This window comes from Megalopta genalis, chromosome 6 (assembly GCF_051020955.1).
Source record: "Megalopta genalis isolate 19385.01 chromosome 6, iyMegGena1_principal, whole genome shotgun sequence".
NCBI classification, from domain to species: Eukaryota; Metazoa; Arthropoda; class Insecta; order Hymenoptera; family Halictidae; genus Megalopta; species Megalopta genalis.
Window position 1 is genome coordinate 19,530,187 of NC_135018.1, and position 21,333 is coordinate 19,551,519.

General features: G+C 39.3%; 1 protein-coding gene across 3 annotated transcripts in view; it reads left to right on the forward strand.

Moving 5' to 3' along the window:
- mamo (zinc finger protein 628-like) overlaps positions 1-21,333 on the forward strand; it is a 178,469-nt gene that overhangs the window by 53,994 nt on the left and 103,142 nt on the right. For all 3 annotated transcript variants that reach the window (XM_033476462.2, XM_076522674.1, XM_076522675.1), the window contains exon 2: positions 17,995-19,018. In XM_033476462.2, coding sequence (XP_033332353.2) covers positions 18,020-19,018 — 999 coding nt within the window. In that variant the 5' untranslated portion in view covers positions 17,995-18,019. The remainder of the gene's footprint in view (positions 1-17,994; positions 19,019-21,333) is intronic.

A 21,333-nucleotide genomic window follows, 5' to 3' on the forward strand; every position in this document is an offset into this window, starting at 1 on the left:
GACCCGAAATTTGGTATTTCCGGGAGAAATTACTGTATCCTGAGATACCGAAACATTCTACTGTCTAAAAATGTCGTTCGAGTTCTCTACTAAGCGATAATGTACCTAATTAATTACTATTAATTAATGGAACATTTGGATAACAGAAAATTGTCAAAATAAATATTCGGATAAAGGAGTCTCTACCGCAGCTATAGAAATAAAAATCGCGCGGTTTATTGAGGTCTAGTAAGCGACGCTGAGTCTCTACTAAGCGTAATGTACCTAATTAGTTACTATTAATTAATGGAACCTTTGGATGCCAAAATATTGCCAAAATAAATATTCGGATAAAGGAGTCTCTACCGCAGCTATATAAATAAAAATCCCGCAGTTCGTTGCGGAGAATCGAAACGATTCCGTTGAAATATTTTACCGAAAGTTCAACCCTTAAATGCATGATTTTTTGTTTTGAATTTTAAAAAATCGTTTTTTATAGGAATGTAGCCACAGGTTACGTAAAAAATAAATAAAAAGATCTAGGTTATTAAAGTTGTATGTAGACTTTCGGCAACAATATGCGTTTATTACTAAAATTATTGTAGACGTAAACAAATGGTCATGTATTTATATTATCTATTAGTATAGGAGTTTTCACATTATTTATAAATGAAATGCAGCGAAGCAATTGCGATTTTTGTTGTGACACAAAGCAACCTTGCATTCGATGCACTTAGTCCGTGAAACTCGAAAAAAGAAAATATCTCTCCAAGTAACACATCGAAGGTTATCACCCACCACATTCGAATGTCAAAAAACATAACTTACTCGCCAAAACTAACGTCAAGTCTTTTATTTCGCACATGGTCTATCGTCTATCGTTATCGACGTGTGTTCGGAAACGCGCATACTCAGGTTTTCGAATAAAATTAAGCGAAACTAAAATGCAGACGATTGGCAACGATATGCATTCAAGGGTTAAAAATCCGTCAATTGACCGGCCTGATGGCTTCGGCGTCGATTAGGTCCGCAGACTTCGTCTCCTCGGTCACCGGATAGATTCGGTTTGCCGCGTACTGCGCGTGCACGAGAAGTTCCAATGATTTTTGCCGCGAATGCCACATGCTATCGGCTCGCGAACGGCACGAATGATCCGCGGTATGCGCCGCTCTCTGCATATACGCATATTGTTGCACGAACGTGCGCAATCGCGATTAACGGGTATATACGTTCACAATGTTCGTACGTCGATGCGTCACCCACGCACACACGGGCACGCGAGTCGTCGCCGTTAACGACGAAACGGACGATTCTGTCGTGGACAGGCACGCACGTAGTCCTCGGATATCCGCAAACTTGGCTCCGTTGTTGCACATTCTAGGTACGCCGCGATCTCTGTATAACCGCTAACTATTTTTAGTCAACGGGTTTACATACACACGGGATCGATAAAAAGTAGGCTCATGTTTGAGAAAATTTTTTTTCATGTACGGAAGGATACCCTTAACGAGCGCGCGACAGCCGCGTACCGAAGCGGTTTTTGCCAGTTAATTAACGAGAAGTTTGTTTATAAAATAAAATCGCGAAATATCGCGAAGGTGTCGCGAGCAAAATGGCGGATTTTGGGGAAACGCGATTTTTTGTTGTCGGACGCGTCGATCTTCGTTTGAAGAAACGGAGAGCGAAGCACACTTTTTTATTTTGTTGTTTAATTATTCGATCGCTCGATGTTCAACTGTTTTTTAGGTGCACGAAAATTTAACACGTTCCGTGCCACGTGTACCATCGATGGTACACGCTTGCATGTTTACTTAGTGAACTGAACAAATTGTTTACAAGAAATGTAGAACCGAAGAATCAATTTCCACCGCAAGAATGGGCGTTGATAAGTTTTTGTTACGTTGTTATGTGTACGAGAATTAATAATTGCACGTAATACATCAAGTTTTAGTGAAATATCAAAGTGTGAAGATTCGAGTAAAAAATGCTCGGCACGGAACGTGTTAATGAACGTCGTAGCGTCGGGTTTTTTTTGAAGAGCCATTGTTAGTGGAATCAAATGATTGAATTTTCAACCTGAAAGTTGTGCATATTTTATGTAAAGAAAATTTGTAAGTAGACTTTTGCATCGATTGCAAGGAATAAAAAGTAGCATATTTATTTCTTTTTATTATTTCCCATTTCGCTTACCTATTTTCGTTAATAAATGCGCACAATCTGCGGTCTAATTGTAATTGATACGAAGCGAGTCGCGCGATAAATGCGCGATAATTCCGTCGAAAATTAACTATACGTAAAATTTCAGCTGAATCGATCCATTTATCTGTGAGATATTTTAAGCATCGTTTTCGACGGCACTGTGTCAACAGAAATGCACTTGAAATGCAGCTTAGGCTCACGATTATCGCTTTCCTTCTTGCGTACAGACATATCATTATGGATATTATTTTGAATCATTATATAACATTATGGACTTTTCATGGAGATACTATAATTATTATATTTATAGCGAATTAACGAATTTTCATTCGGTTGACTTACTAAATATAACTTCTTAATCGATTTAATCCTTCAATGTTTTTAACCGGTGAAATTTTGCCACAGCAAAATTCCGTCCTGCAAAACTATGTTTCCCATAAAAAATTCTATTCCTTACAAATTATTATTATTATTATTATCATTAGTATTATTGCCACTACATTCGCGTCATTGAACACATTTCTTCGTACATTTATATTTGTATATTCCTTGGATATATTAATGATAACAATGACTAATTAATTAACTAATAATAAAATATATGATAATAATAAATAGAATAACTAATTAAAATAACTAAATAATTAATTAATTAACTAATATTTTTCTGTGCTCGGAAACAATATTTTTTCAGCATTTTTTCGTTACAATTATAAAATACTAAACTGTTTCGACATATTTCTCTGAGACATGCAACTATAAATATTTTTCTATGTAACTATAAAGTTATTCTTCGACAAATTCCTCGGACAGAATTCTGATCAGTGATTAACACTAGAATTACCGAGCTCTAAACGCAACTAAATGTAAAATATATCGTTTTATAACGACAATATTAGATTTATTTAAACTTCGATTTCTATCATAATAATAAGCTTGAGTAATAGAAGCTTACCTAAATGTTTCTCACTTTTATAATTCGAGGAATCGTGAAAGCGCAAATGAAGAACAAATCGTTTCAATTGGTCCGATGGTTCTAGTGTCAATAAAACGCCCACTTACAACATTTATCGCACTTTCTTTTTCTTCAATTTATATTTAAATTTCTTTCGCTCTCGCACTTAATGATCTGTTTACGCTCGTTATTATTGCACGTGTCGTTATCGTTAATTATTGCCCCGATACGAGGGTAGTAACATTAATAAATTACGCAGTCTTATATTATGCACCGATGGTTTATGGCGATTAATAAGCAGCGTATATTAATAAATTATCGGTGTGTTAAAAGATGCCATTACGATGCATTTGTAATGCCGTAGTGAAATAATTACGGTGACAACCGAATAAAATAAATTAAAATTTCAACATCGTTCTTACACGCATAGATAAAATCTAGAATTATTCTATAAATCTGTGCAATATTAATCTGTATTTAAAAGTTTTAGAAATTCAGGCTTCCGATTGCCCTAAAATTCTCGGATACTGGGTCGTCGTAAATATTAACTACGTTTCGATTTTTAATGCAAACTGTGCGGCCATCTTAACGATTTAATTTACAAGAAAAAATTCGGAATAAGTATACTATATTATATATAATTATTACTACATTATATATTATTATTATATTATACTATATTATATAGTACTATACTATAGTATATACTATAATATACTATAATTATATAGTATAGTATATAGTATAGTATATACTATAATATACTATAATTATATAGTATAGTATATAGTATAGTATATACTATAATATACTATAATTATATAGTATAGTATATAGTATAGTATATACTATAATATACTATAATATACTATAATTATATAGTATAGTATATAGTATAGTATATACTATAATAGTAATACTATAGTATTACTATTATATATAAGTAATAGTATATACTATTACTATATATATTACTATATATATATTATTATTACTATATATAATTACTTATTATTATTATTAAAAAAAATCGTCGTTATCGACTGGTTATAAGCAACAATTACGTTGAAATTTTCGGAGAAAATTCGCTGGTACCTATAATTGAATTTAGATTGCATCGCGCGCGATCAAGATTATTATTTTCTACAAACAACTCGCAACACTCTGAAAATCGGTGAAACAACGCGGCGCGCGCGCGGGTGTGTGTATGTGGTCGGTGTACAGTCGGCAGTTCGATGGAAAGTTAAATGGAAACAGCTATAAAAGTAACGATAAAGCTGTCAACATTTTAATGTCGACTGTAACGCTCTCACAATGGCGCGCTATGAGCGGAGAAATTAAGCTCAACTTCGCTTTTTACGCGATACGGTATTGTTATCGCAGTCCCTTAACGTCCCGTACTATTTGATTGCTTTATTTCGTTTAATTCGTCGCGAGCGCACCCTTTTAAATCTGTTTGACACCGAATTTATTTGTAGATATTATTCGATGCGTGTTCTTGTCGGCGACGATGCAGTTTCGGTACCGAAATCAGTTGCAAACAAACAGTTGCGCAAAACAAAATTGTTCCAAGTGGAACGATGCACTTTTTGACAATGGAACTTGGCAGTTGATTGGCAATTACATTGGAGAAATGATGCGGTTAATTGTTCTTTTTAATCGCTACGAAACTTTAAGGGAAAACAGACGTTCCTCAATTTTCAGTTTAATTCCTAGATCACTTACTAATATTAGTACAGGGTTATCCAAAATAGACTGATAGAAAACAAACTATATATTTTGAATTTTATTGCTTTTTTTATTTAATTGTCAAGCGTCGTCTGTGACAATTATGTGCGACAGATATTTGTCAAATTTCATTTCTAATGTTGTTTTTCAGGTCACAAATTGTTGCTGATTTGTTGGCGTAAAGTCCAATGACCCAGTGATCAAAATCCATAAATTAGTATTACCTTATTCGCGAATAGATCATTCGAGGATGGTTCGTCTACGAATAATTCACTCGCGAATTATTTATTGTCGCCCACTTTCGCGACTAAAGTATCACAACTTTCTCTAGACAACATATTTTTGTAACGTTACAAATATGAGAGTAATTAATGGCGACAGAGTTAAGTGGGATACCGTGTATAATATCAGTGTTTTATCGGGGACAATCTTGGTGCACACACACATACACGCACAGTGACTCTCTCATTAATATTCGGACACTTCTTAAAACGCAATAATTTTTTAAAAACTAGAATAAACGATTTGAATCGTTTTTTAGATGATAGAGGAACTAGTACACTAGATAATGTTCGTTACTTTGTTACGAACTTTGTTACAATTTTGCTATCGCTTGAAACGACAAAACAAAACAAAAGACTCTCGTTTTTTAACTTCTTTATCCGAGCCTATAACGAAAATTAAAAAATGCGAATTACCGGTTGTTTACATAATTATGGAACACTCTGTATACTTGATCCAATTTCTACTGATAATTACATCAGCATATAATTCGCAAGAAGAATTTACAATCATCTCAAATCATTATTTCAATTAATAACAAAAGTATGTAACATGTTATTCGAAACAGTGTTTCCAATAATGTTATTTAAAAAGCGCTCAGTGACGTGGGAAAGCACTCTCGATTATCCGGGCCAAGTAGAGTGACACGAATGTTCGGATAATAGAACGACTACTTAATTACGCTGCCAGATTTCATTTTTATTCGTTTTCGCAGTAAATTATTTTGCGTATGGGATGCCTTAGATCGGCCTGATTGTTATAAATATAATTGGTATAAATTATTATGAATATAATTATTATAAATTATTTAATTTAATAAATTTATTTAATATTATTAAATCTTATAATAATATTAATCCATTATAAAATAATATATATTATTAATAAATAATATATTATTATTATCCATTAATAAATAATATATATTATAATTTATTAATTTATTTAATTTAATAAATTTAGATTTATATTGAATACAATATAAATTCGAAGCAAAACGAGCAAGTATCAGCGTAAAAGTCAACGTCGAATTCCGATCTGTGTAGACAACGATTGGCAAAGCATAGGCGCCCCCTTCAGAAAACGCAATTACGTCTGACAAAAGACGAATTACTTGACGCCCCGAATTAATTCAACCGTAAAGGGTCGAGCTTTAATCTTTACAGTTTCGTCGGTCGCTCGTCACACCGCGCGTTACGCGTCGCCGCCTAACTCGAACAGTTTCGGGGCGATTCTTCGGTCGCAGGGGCGCGTGACGATCGTCAGCGACGACGAGCCGATAGTATCGGCAGATTTCACGGAAAGTCGGGAGTTTCTGCGAAAGCCCTTCGAGCGAACCAGGAAGCGCGCGGCTCCGTTTATCGCGCGCGTATAATCTAATTGCGTAGGCAGTCGACGAGAGCCGTTCAGCGTCGAACCCGTTGCACGGTTCAGCCGCGCGGGACACACGTGCGTGCGTCCTCCTAAACGGATTGACCCAAAGAAAACTCTGAAATGACACGAATTATCGCGGCATGTGTGCCGTGTCTAACCTTACGTAACGGGGAACGCAGGCCGGCCGCTTCCCAGCCGCTTTCGAAACACGAGAGCCGACGCCGTGTTCTCCGCGTTCGTTCGTCTCGCTGTCGCTGGAAGCGAATTTCGGCGACGGCGACACGACCGAGCGTCGTATAAATGTCGGTTATACAGGGTGTCCCAAAAATGTCTCGCAATCCGAAAGTGGCGGGTTCCTCGGGCCATTTGAAGCAACTTTTTCCTTTACAAAAATTTTCTCCGAGGCACCGTTAACGAGGTATTAACGACAAACAGTGACCAACGAGAGGCGAGCTCGGCTGGCGCGAGGCGATCGAGTCAATGAGCGGAACTGGGCTTCGCGCGCTGGTTGGCTGGGCCGCCTCGCGTCAGCCGTACTCGATTCTTATTGGTCACTGTTTTTCGTTGATAACTCGTTAACGATGCCTCGGAGAACATTTTTGTAAAGGAAGAAGTTGCTTCAAATGATCCGAGGAACCCGCCATTTCCGGATTGCGAGACTTTTTTGGGACACCCTGTAGACTGTTGTAAATCGATGCGAAGACAAAAGAAGTGTGAAACAATGCATATGAAGACGATTATTTGGTTCCAACGATGAACGAGTGAGCTACTAGAGCAAGCCACTATAGTGGCGCGTCGTCCAGAGAGATGACATCCGCGAAAGCCACTATAGTGGCGCGTCGGGCCTGAAAGGTTAACGGTGCCTCGGAGAAAATTTTTGTAAAGGAAAAAGTTGCTCCAAATGACCCGAGGAACCCGCCACTTTCGGATTGCGAGACATTTTTGGGACATCTTGTATAGTTGGCCGAGATGCGAATCGCGCGCGCGTTCGCCGCAATGGAAACGGCGCGCGGCGACGGATCGGGCCGGGCCGGGCCGCGGGAACGCGTGGCACTCGGGGAAACTTTTTTAATCGGCAACAGCGCCGAAGAAAATTCAATTCCGCCGAGTCGCCGGACGCGAATGGAAACAATCGGAGCCGACGCGACGGCCACGGAATCCCGGCTTGCATTCTCTAATAGTCCGCCGTAATTCTTCTGTTCTTCTTTGCGTCTCTTCTTTCGGGCCACGCGGAAGATGAGGACGGCTGTCAGAGGGCGTGAAACGTGACCGGTGGAATGAACTCGGCGCGGAGGAGAGGCCGGATGCAGTTCCGCGTTCGAAAATGCGAACGAAATAGAATCGGGAGGTTAAATTAGTGCAGTGTGAAATCTATCGAATGAGTTAGTGAATTCTCTCTCGAATTGTCCCGCAGCTTTTAAACGGAAATGGACAAGTTGAGGAGAGGAGATACGATTTTATTCGAGCCTCGCGGCTCGTTTTTATGGTCGTTGATAATCGGCGACTGTAAAAAACGAGCCAAATTACTGTTCATTTCTGTTTATATGTTGAGTGACAATTGCAGAGAATTTACTGTAATTGAACTGCCATGTTGTTATAATGCAAGGGGTGAAGAAAGAACTTTTTGCAGAAGGAGTTTCGTTTGAAGGAAGTTACTGTTAAGTTTTTATTCAAATGAAGTCTTTTTGTTGCGTATTATTTCATGCATTTTATCTTCGCGAAGAGACAGTTTTTCTTAAGGCAAATTCATGGAAGTAAATTCTCTCGAATTGTCCCTCAGCTTGTAAACGGAAATGGACAATTTGGGGAAAGGAGATACGATTTTTTTATAGTCGTTAACAATCGGCGACTGTAAAAAGCGAGCCGTGAGGCTCGACTAATCGTATCTGCTCTTCCCAAATTGTCCATTTTTGTGCGCAACCTGAGCGCAAATTAGGGAGAAATTATTGTAAATAAATATTATTGTTACGTTTACGTCTTTCGTTATGATTAAAACAGTTTTAGGGGCTTTTTGGCTTGTAGAATTCGATTATGATACATTCGATTATGATTCTTTTTTAATACAATGAAAAATTACGTTTATAAAGTATTCAAATTTGTTCAATTAATAAATCATACAAATCTCTACCCTTATTTTCCGCATATTTTATAATGTCTACGTAAAAATAGATATTCAGGTTACAGTTGTATCGTATAATAAATTTTTAGAATGGACTAAAAAACGCGTGCGTTTCGTTTATGTCATTTTACTAAATGAAATGATATCATGTTGTAGGTCGCTGTAGTCGTCTCAACAAACTCTGTTACATCATGGATAAAAAGATACAGGGTCCCGTTTAAAAATATTAATTTGACTTCAACATCTCCCCCACCACTACATCTGTAAAAATATTATTGAATTAACCACGGATTTTATGAATTCATGGCATAAATGGGTAGATGAAATTTAAAACAACGAAAGTATTGTATGGGAATTTCAGGATATTTATGCATTCGGCTCACTGAAATTATTTCAAAAAGGAGGAAAATCTTGGCCGACTCGTGTCCATTGCAATCGATGAACATAATTTTTATCTTGAAAGAGTTCTTTTCTTTTTTTAAAAGATCCGCAGTCTAACGATGACACGATAATCAAATTTTGTTTGCATTTCGAAGAAACTAGTAACATTCCATGTTTAACCTTTTGAGCTCTGAATACTCCTGGCCGAATCGATTCGTAGGGACGGAGCGCGGCTATCGCTGACCCTCCCTGGGGGCGGAATACTTTTTTGCCACACCTAAGTGACTATTCAAGGCGCAAACAGTAATAAATTATAGTGATTCTTTTGCAGAAGGTTAAATAATTAATCTTCTGATTCAATGTCCGATGATAGCGATTCACTATATTCTATTTCACTGTCGTCCCTTGTGAAATATTCCTCAAGATTTGACATTTTGTAGGGTGTCACGAATGAAAAAAAATAATCGAACAAGTTATATTCCGCACTATCGTTGTTGACGCGAGCGAGACCGTGAGGTTCTTACATTCGCAAGACGATACTGCTGACTGAGTCGTTTCGAGTGCTTTGAGTCGCGAAAAGGTGACAGTGCAGGTAATTATTTTGAAATCTAATTGGTTAGAGAGTGGGACATAAAATGAGATTTCCGTTTCGGAAATTCCCGGGGATTTTGATGACCCTAATATTGCCCAACCGCTACCTAAGGAAGGCAAATTACTAACGAGTGCCCCTGTATTAATTTTACACGAAAATAACTGCATATCGATTGAAAAAAATCGACAAACGCATATATGCGCCCTTAGTCCAGACCGATGACTTAGAGAAAACACATAAATGCGGCCTTAGGCTGCACGGATGACTTTCGCCAAACGCATATATGCGGCCATAGAGCTCTAAGGGTTAATAGATTATGCACGAGTCTGACCGATTGTTATAGATATAATAAATCAGAATCGTATAAATGAAAATTCGCGAACGCAATTCGTTTGAAACAATATTCTCAGACAATTTCTCGCGCCTCTTAGAAACCATTGTATCAAATGGCAACCGAACGATATTTATAATACTAACCGCGACTGCAGGAACGTCGTCGGTGCTCCGATAATTGCCGACCGATTTGCGACCGCGTCACGCAGAAGCTCGAAAAGATTCGGAACGCGAGAACAAATCTCGTCCGAAATATTTGCCAAAAATCTGGCACGCTCGTAATTTACGGTAGCAGCCCGTTTTTCAACCGCCGATCGATCATCGGGGCTCTTGCCAGCGCCTTGCCGCGAGAGCTTTGGCCAGCTAAATGATGAAACGGTTGCCACCGATTCGGCGCCGCGATTCGCCGAAACCGTGCCAATGATCATCGCGACGCGCTCGAAAAATCCCAGAGAGGTTACGCGGGTGACACAGATTTCCCGCGATTTTCATTATTCCGCTGGAGCCGACGCTCTCCCCCGGACACGCTGGAAATACATTCCGACGAAATAATTCACGGTTTGACGCGATTTTTCATCGCCGGTAATTCGGACGCTTAAAAACACAATCGGATTTTGCGAACGTTCGTCGAACCTTATGCTGCCGAAACGCGAGTAATGCCGAAGCACTATTATAAACCGAATTTGATTCGTTGGACGATCGACGCTTTCCGTTAACCTTTCGGAAGGCTTCTGTGCATTTACGCAGAGTGTCCAGAAAAGTTAGGATCGAGCTTATGCCACGCGTTGCTGACGAGAAAATAGACGATCAAAGTTATGTCCGAGAATGCTTCAGCGAAGAGTATAGCTTATAGTATAGCTTATATTAGCATAGCTTAATATTATTAATTAATATCATTATTATTAATATTATTAGCGTAATATTAGTATAGCTTATAAGTTAGTATAAGCTATACGATTTATCGTGGCAGCTGTAAGAAATGTTAAACAAATCCGTCTACATCGAAAATAATAGCAAGTGCATTTTGAATGCATTCTCGAAGTTGATGCTCTGTTTCTATCTGTATTTTGATAGACCAACGTTTACTTAATTTTTGAATTAAGTTAATTAATTTCGTTCCTTTCTGGACCCTCTGCACACACGATTCAATAAATGCTGCGAGATTAATGCTATCGGAGCTGAAATTGATTAGTACTAATTAGCAAATCTTTCTACAAATTTAAAATTATTAAAAATGTCTCGTAATCCGGAAACGAGGGTTTCCTGAGGTCATTTGAAGCAACTTTTTCCTCAGCGAAAATGCAATCCGCCGCTTCGTTTACGAGTTATTGAGGAAAAACGGTGATCAATGAGAGGCGAGCTCGGCTCGGCGCTCGGCGGCCGAGCCAACGAGCGGTCGACGCCCAGTTCCGCCCATTGGCTCGGTTACCTAGCGCTGAGCCGCGCTCGCCTCTCATTGGTCGCTGTTTTTCGTTAATAACTCGTAAACAAAGCCTCGTAGAACATTTTCGCTAAGGAGAAAGTTGCTTCAAATGATCTTGAGAATCCCTCATTTCCTAGAAATATCATAATTTTGGGACTCTATCTATCTACTTCAACAAATTGAAAAACAACGCTGAAACCTACCTTCATATTTTCTTAAAAAGACTAAATCTTTTATTTAGCAATTACCCATGGAAAAATTCTCCAACTTTACCCATTTCTTAACGCCTCGAGACGGTGTCCCCCCTTAATCACTCGACTACCACGATCGGGTCAGTCCCGAATGTTTCTCACCCGGTGGCACAGCTCGCAACGAACGCGTTAAACCGCGAACGCGTCGAAAATCTCGTTAATTGATTTATTCGAGTGACGACACGCGCGTACACAGCGTGACGATCAGCTTCGCGTTAAGGCCGAGCTGAAAACCCGCGCCCTTAAGTTGCCATTCGCGTGACTCGCGATTGATGAATATTTATTGCGAATTACTTCGAACGTACCGAACCGTGTTCTAATAATATTTAGCCGACGGAGGAGTTGAAAACCTAATCACGGCGATAAATCTCGATTTGTCACACGGTACGCTGCAAACCGGATCGCGCCGCCGCCGTTTTTACGCTTCTTACGACTCGGCAGTCATTACGATGTTAATCGATCACCTCCGGTTGTCGTACAGGAATTCCCGTGAAACGAAACATCGTACGCAACACGATTTCTTCTCGCATTATCTCCGCGAATTTCAAGCGACAGTCGTAGAACCGCCGAATCGTCCCCGTCGCACGTGACGCGAGCTCGTTTCCCGCGGCTCCTAAACGGAGCGTTTCAGCTCCGACGAAACCTCGGCGAACGGCCTGCAAAAACGTGCACGGCCGCGATCGGTATAAAGCAGATACGCTTGTCAGTGTCTCATCACAGTCCCCTTTTTTTTCCTCCTCCGCGATAACAGCTCCTATAAATCGGTCTAATTAAAACGTCCATTATTCAGGCAATAACGCGGCGAGGCTCGGCGCGGCGCGGCAGCGTGCCGCAAGTGGATGCGTTGGGGAATTATTCAAGCGCCCGGCGACCGCTAATGATCCCACGGCAATTTGGTCCGCGTAAAAATATTATTTTCTCTTTATTATTACGATATGCGAGCCGCATTATCACGTACCGGGCACGTTATCACGGGGCCGAGGCGGATCACGCGAGGATCGCGCGTATCCACGGACGCGCGCGACGCACGCGAGCACCGATCCTCGGCCCGAGGTTCGCGGCGTCGATAATTACGTGTGTAGTTACACGTGTGTTTCCGTGATCGCACATGGCCGCGACACGTGCGTGCGCGCCGTTCACGCATTAGACGCGGCAATAAATACCCGGGAAAGATAAGCGATAGTATCGCCGGCTGATATCGGCTCTGCATCTCTCCGTGCACTGGCCCGCGCGCGCGATGGAACCATAAGCGTAATCACAAGTAGTTCCCTGATATCCAGCGAAGGAACGGAACCTATCGCGACTCGGAATGCAGCTTCGATCGTGTGCCAACGGACCTGGACAAATGTTTTCGAAATAAGAAATAACTACAGTATAATTTCTCTCTGATTCGCGCTCGGAATCGCGCGTGGAAATGGATCACAGTAATGTCTCTCGTACTGACGCTCTGATTGTCCACGAAAATGGACAATTTGGGAAGAGCAGATACGATTATCCGAGCCTTGACAACTTATAACTATGAAAAGAAACAGCGAGGCTCGAACAATCGTATCTTCTCTGCCCAAATTGTCCAGTTTTGTAGTCAATCTGGGCGTCAATGAGAGAGACTTTGCTGTACAGTAATGTCTCCCTTACTGACGCATAGGTTGTGTACAGAAATGGACGATTTCGGGAAGAGGAGATACGATTATCCGAGCCTTGACAACTTATAACTGTAAAAAGAAACCGCGAGGCTCGAACAATCGTATCTTCTCTTCCCAAATTGTCCAGTTTTGTGGACAATCTGGGCGTCAATGAGAGAGACATTGCTGTACAGTAATGTCTCCCTTACTGACGCATGGGTTGTGTACAGAAATGGACGATTTGGGAAGAGCAGATACGATTATCCGAGCCTTGACAACTTGTAACTATGAAAAGAAACCGCGAGGCTCGAACAATCGTATCTTCTCTTCCCAAATTGTCCAGTTTTGTAGTCAATCTGGGCGTCAATGAGACAGACATTGCTGCACAGTAATGTCTCCCTTACTGACGCATAGGTTGTGTACAAAAATGGACGATTTGGGAAAAGGTGATTCGATTATTTGAACCTTGCGATTCGTTTTTATAGTTGTTGACAATCGATGACCATAAAAAACGAGCAACAAGGCTCGAACAATCGTATCTTTTCTTCCAATATTGCCCATTTTTGTGGACAATCTGGGCGTCAATTAGAGAGACATTAGTGTATTTGGGAAAAGGAGATTATTCGAGCATCGCGACAAGTTTTTATAGTTACCGATTCTCGACAACTATAAAAATGAGACGCAAGGCTCCAATAATCGTATCTTTTTATGCACTTTTATTAGCATGTTATTAATGTACTAATTATTATATACTATAATTGAAACAATTTCGTATGTTTTCTATAAGCCATGGAATCGGAATATAACCAATTTATTATTAACTCTTTGCACTCGAGTGATGAGGCACCACTAAAATTTGTTATATCACCTTTTAAGATAATTTTGATATTAACAAAGCTTAGAGATTTAAAAAATTGTTAAGAGTGTAATTGTTATGCGATTATTATAGTTAATTCAACCCCGAGGCACCACTAAAGTTGTTACATCGCGTTCCAAGATAATTTATATATTATAAAAGCTTAGATATAAAAAATTATTAAAAGTCTAATTGTTGTATGAATCACAAGACTAAATTTTATATGCATAAAATGCATTTTGTCATATAAAGTAGAAATAGTATAAGTTAGAAAAATTATTTTATATTTTCAGTTCAAATAACTTCGAGTGCAAAATGGTTAATCATATCGTTAAATAATACAGTACATTACAATTTTGTTAAGTTACAATTCATTATTTAAAATTGTCTATAAAATTATTTTATACAAAAGTTGTTATCGAAATTGGCATCTCCGATAAAATAATTTATTTCGTAATAAAAAGTAAATAGATAAAAATGCTACAAATTAGGCCTGCTGTTTGACGATCAATCGATTTCCGCCGTTTTACTAAAATTACGCGAAACTGGAGTCGCCTTCTAGCTGCGGCGCTGCTTTCAACAGCAATTCGCGCGTGTTCCACGGCCAGAATTGAACAACGACTCGATCGTCGCGCGTTTCTCAGCGCAGCACGCGAATAAATCGCAGGAATCGTCCGAACGCCGCGTCGCGCCGCGGCGGCTTCACGCTTCCGCGAACAGTGATTTACGCCGGAAGAAATTCTGATAGCGACAGCGAAGGGTCCCACGTACGGTTTTCCATCGGCGGACAAGGAATTCCAATTTAGACATTCGCGGTTCCGTGTTCCCTTTCGCGCGGGACTCATGCGGGACACGTTAAAGGGAAAAATACCGGCCTGTTAATTTATGCGTGCGTGTCCAAGCGGATTTACATGCGATTAGACGTCGTATGTAATTTTACGCGATTAGGTTGCCGTCGTGCACCGGCTGACGATGATTGCTGTTTGCAATGGCTAATGAATTTTTTATTGGCAAACACACGCTTACGGTGGCAAATACAATATGTTTAATAGCCGTGACCGGAACGATTGTTTCAGAAAAACTGGTCGCCGGATGGATTTATTGAGCGATCGGTAGACGTAATTAAAACACCGTGTCGCACCAATTAGCGGGCATAAAATAGGTGCGTTAAGTGAACAAACGATTAGCCGGATCATCGTACAGCATCGTTCAAGCGCGGCGAACTCTGCGATTAGGTACGAAAATTCGCATACGCGGGGTTGAAGTGGGTGTTTGAAAGGAATGTAGGAATGTGAATATAAAAATATAAGAGGACTAGAAATATATAGGAATATGTAGGAATGTAAATATAAGAATATAAAGGGAATACAAATATATAGGAATATAAATATAAAAATATAGAAGGAATACAAATATATAGGAATATAAATATAAAAATATGAAAGGAATACAGATATATAGGAATATAAATACAAAAATATGAAAGGAATACATATATATAGGAATGTAAATATAAAAATATAAAAGGAATACAAATATATAGGAATATAAATATTTAGAAATATAAAAGGAATACAAATATATAGGAATATACAGGAATATAAATATAAAAATATAAAAGGAATATACAAATATATAGGAATATACAGGAATATAAATATAAAAAATATAAGAGGAATACAAATATATAGGAATATGTAGGAATGTAAATATAAAAATATAAAAGGGATACAAATATATAGAAATATGTAGGAATGTAAATATAAAAATATAAAAGGAATACAAATATATAGAAGTATGTAGGAATGTAAATATAAAAATATAAAAGGAATACAAATATATAGGAATATGTACGAATGTAAATATAAAAATATAAAAGGAATACAAATATATAGAAGTATGTAGGAATGTAAATATAAAAATATAAAAGGAAAACAAATATATAGGAATATAAATATAAAAATATGAAAGGAATACAAATATATAGAAATATATATAAATATAAAAATATAAAAGGAATACAAATATATAGGAATATATAGGAATATAAGTATAAAAATATGGAAGGAATACAAATATATAGGAATATAAATATAAAAATATAAAGGCAATATTCAAAAAGAATTTGGTACTTAAAAAAAACGAACTGAGAAACTTACCGAATTCGATATCGCAACAACTATAATTAAGTTATCAATTTTTATACATTCGCGTCGAATATGCTCGTTCATTCGTTGCTAAATAATTGCGGGTGACACAGCTATTTTCCAGAATCTATTTAGTACTAATTAACAATATTGAGACTGTGAAACTCGCAGCTTTCAAACTTGCACTTGAACTAAATTATTGACAAGGTATCGTTTTACAGGTTCCGTGAAATTATACAAATATGGCTAAATTAACACACCCTTGCTTAACCCTCAACAATCCTGACACTTCTTGATCCAGTTAAAACAACTCGATAATTTCATTCCAAGGGGGAAAAATTGCAATTATTTAATTGCGAATTAAACAGCGAAAAGATGGAAATGATGTTTCCATTGCAATCGAAGAAATCGAATTTGTTAATTTAAAACCCGCGACAGCGTCAATCGAAATCGTTTAGTCACAAATCGCCGCGAATCGTTTGAAAATCAGGAGCATCCAATTCTTCGCTCCGACGAGACCGCTTTATTTATACAGGACGTCCCAGGTTTTAATGTTCAAACTTTGTCAGTATATTCTATGGCACGAAGTAAGAAAAAAATGTTATGTAAACATAGGTCATACAGAGCTTTATTAAGAAGTTATAACAAAAATTCAGAATAGGAATAGTAATCAACTAAAATAAAAATAAAAAATAAAAAGAAATCTTCGATCGATGTCAATCATGTATTGTCAACAACGGTTATTAATACGTTTCGAAATGTATTAATAAACACAGCTTACATAAACACGCGGCATGTGCTGATCTATTCAAGCCAATGCTTCACTATTCTAATGCAATTACTATTCCTATTCTGAATTTTTGTTATAACTTCTTAATAGAGCTCATTATGACCTATGTGTTTACATATTTTTATTATATATTATATATTATATTATATATTATATTATATATTATATTATATTATATTATATTATATTATATTATATTATATTATATTATATTATATTATATTATATTATATTATATTATATTATATTATATTATATTATATTATATTATATTTTATATTTTATTATAATATTATTATATTATTTTTTTCTTACTTTGTGCCATAGAATACACTAACAAAGTTTGAACATCAAAACCTGGGACACCCTGTATAAAGTTAATTATATAAATAAAATATTTGCACGTTATCTACGCATTCGCGCGTCTCTGCCCTATTCTTGCAACTCCTTCGAACCTATAAAATACAACCCCGCCGACACATTAAGCTCCGTAACTACGCGGATTCCATTTGTCCGGCGTTCTCCATCCGATCGCCGTGACTCGGTCGTGACGGTCGCCGCAGTCTATTCAGAAGTATACGCGACTAAATATTAAAACCACACGCGCGCGCGCGCGCGAGTGTCTTTCGATCTCGGGAATTTCAACGGCGAAGCCAGCGAGCAGCCTCGGCGCCGAGCGAGCGAAGGCGACGAATTAAAAAAAAGAAAAAAAAACAAAAAGAAAGAGCGCGAGCACGGCTCAGGCGCGAGCAAACGAAAGCGAACAAACAAACAAAACAAAACAAAACAAAAAAAGAAAAGAAAAGAAAAGAAAAAAGAAAAGAAAAGAAAAGAAAAGAAAAGATCACAAAGAGCAGAAAAATGACAAGAAAAGAAAGGAGCCGGATTTGACAGGGAACGAACCTCGGCACGGGAGAGCGCGAGTAAATAAAACGCGGGTCGGTACAAATGTTTCTCTTGCAGCAGGGTTGCGGGGTGCAGTTCAGACATGGGAAGTGAGCATTACTGCCTGAGGTGGAACAATCATCAGAGCAACCTGCTGGGTGTGTTCAGTCAACTGCTGGAGTCGGAGTCGCTGGTGGACGTGACACTGGCGTGCACGGAGGGACCATCGATACGTGCCCACAAGGTAGTCCTCTCCGCGTGCTCCAGCTACTTCCAGGCTCTGTTCCTGGACCACCCGAACCGCCACCCCATAGTCATCCTAAAGGACGTACGTTTCGCCGAGCTACGTACCCTCGTCGACTTCATGTACAAGGGCGAGGTAAACGTCGAGTACTGCCAGCTATCGGCTCTCCTTAAGACAGCGGAGAGCCTTAAGGTGAAGGGTCTAGCGGATATGACGAACATCAACGCGGCGGTAGCGTCGAGGGACGAGCAGCAACAGCCACAGCAACAGCAGCAGCAGCAACAGCAGCAACAGCAGCACCAGCAGCAGCAACAGCAGCAGCAGCAGCAACAGCAGTCGCAACAGCAGCACACGAGCGCGTCCGAGGGTCTGCAGCGGGAGACGTCGCGGGAGCATCACCGGGAACGCGAGAGCATAAAGGAGGCGAGCAACAAGGATAGGGACCGGGAAGGGAGCGCGTCCGTGGTCGGCGCGGCGGTGCTGTCGGGTGTCGGCAAAGAATGCGACCAAACGCAACAAAACGTCACGCAACCGGCCACCAGCGAGCCTGCCGACGCGATAGACATGACCGAGTGTCCGCCGTCGCCAGCTGGACCTGGTAGCCCCTGCTCCGGGCCCCTGGCCCTCGATCGACCCAGGAGGGACTCCGAAGACGCTGTCAGCCTCGAGGAGACGAGGGGTTCCCTCAGCCCGATCTCGGTGCACAGCGGACCGTCGGACATGAGTCTAAGTAACAACACAAGCGGCACGCCCGGCGTGCTGCCGTTGAACTTACCACAAAGCCGGCTTCCGTCACCGCACAGTACAGAACCTCTCGCGGGTCCGTCGGGGTTACCTCCAGTCCAGCAAGTACCACTTGTGAGTATCCATTTATTTTATCACACTTTACCGCGATCCATAGGACGCGCCGGATCGCTTCTCTCGCGCGTCCAGCGCGTCCTCGTCGACTCGAATCGTTGCACGTTGCCCGTGGATCGTTTACGTACCGGGTGGTTCTAATTGGTTTTCGGACCGGTTTGGCGAACGAGACTTTTTAACGCGACTCGCGATTCGTCGTTTCGAAGGTACTTCTTTCGAGTTTGAGAATCGGTGGGACAAGTTTTGCAAACGTTTGGATTGGTTCAAATGATAAGACAAGGGAACGTTGAGGAATTATGGTATCCGAGGCTGTAACTACAGCGAGGTTATACACAATTGCCACGTTGAATGCCGAAAATTGATCGCAAAAATTCACAGAAAGTTGAAATAATTGAACCTAATGATACTTAAACGAGAATGTTGATGTTTGTTGTAGCGGATAGTATTTTAACTAATTTGCGTGGTAACCGATTTCTATGATAAACTTTTTATCGTTCGAACCAATCGCCAATTTTGCAAAATTTTTGTATACTCATTGTCTAGTAAATTATTTAGTCTAACGTCTCGAAACGTGTTCGAATCATTTGGTCAAATCTGAAAATAATTACAACACTTTCTCCCAATAGTTCGGTATACCGCGGTCTGGTACAAAAATATACAGGATGTCCCAAAAGTCACTCGAAATCTGGCCATGAGGAGTTCCCGAGGTTATTTGGAGTAACTTTTTCCTTTGCAAAAATACAATCCGCGGCTTCGTTTACGAGTTATTAACGAAGAACAGTGTGGCCAATCGGAGAGCGAGCGCGGCCAGCGCTCCGCCCTTTCGGCCAATGTCTCGCCGCGCTGGCTGCCTGACGCAGCGGCAGTGGTCACGAGGGCGGGGCCTCTGCCATGCGCGATCTCCCATTGGCCCGTGTTTTTCGTTAATAACTCGTAAACGAAGCCGCGGATTGCATTTTCGCTAAGAAAAAAATTACTTGAAATGATCTCGGGAATCTTGGTGTTAACAATTAGGTGTTAACGTAATTATGGGACACCCTGCAAATCGTCTATAATCGCAAGAGCGTGTGCACAAAGCGAACTAAATTTTCTCGACGACTTAAGCTCCAAATGACAAAGAAATATTTTGCTTTTTTTCATATTTTTTCCGCGGAAGATCACCTGGTATGTGTTTATACGTGTCTTTCAGGGACACCCTGTGCATAGATCGACGGTACGTTTGGAAAGTTAACACACTTTTCTTCAACAGCTAGCTTCAACACTAGTCTTCAACAGTTCAGTTTCCGTCATTAATAATTCCGGCTTAGTGAGGCCGTAGCATGCTTTTAACTAACTTTTCGGCATACAAGACAAGCAGGGATTGGAAAGGTTCTAGAAATAACTGTTTCAAACTGTTATTATATATCTGTTCCGGCTGAAACAGTTATGAATAGACTGCGGATTATACGCTGTTCTAACGAGAATCACTGTGCAAAATACAAAACGGTGAGAACACTGGATAAATTAACGAAAACGATTTTATGCTGTTCTCAACTCATTACAATTATTAACACGTTCCGTGCCACGTGTACCGCCGATGGTGCATGCTTATATGTTTATTTAATGCGCTAGAAAAATAGCTTATAACAAATTTAGAACCGAAGAATTAATTTTCATTACAATTTAGAACCGAAGAATTAATTTCCACTAGAATTTAGAACCGAACAATTAATTTCCACTAGAATTTAGAACCGAAGAATTAATTTTCATTACAATTTAGAACCGAACAATTAATTTCCACTAGAATTTAGAACCGAAGAATTAATTTTCACTACAATTTAGAACCGAAGAATTAATTTCCACTAGAATTTAGAACCGAAGAATTAATTTTCACTACAATTTAGAACCGAAGAATTAATTTTCACTACAATTTAGAACCGAAGAATTAATTTCCGCTATAATTTAGAACCGAAGAATTAATTTCCTCTGCAAGAATGGGTCATAATAAGATCATCTCAGTGTCGCATATACGATATAATTATTAATTACATATAATACATCAGTTTAGTAAAACAGTTTTATTCAGTAAAATATTAAATGGCGAAGAGTCGAGTAAAAGGAGCTCGGCACGGAACGTGTTAAAAGAAAATGTACGATTTTGTTGCATCTCTGTTTCTTTTAATTGACACAGACAATTTTTACTTTACACAAGAATACGCAGTCTAATTATGAAAGGGGATTTCTTCGCGTCTCCGTAACTGCTTCAAGAGCCGAAACAGATGTCATAACTCTTTTCAACTTCCAAAGACAAGTAACGACATCTGTATAAAATCTTT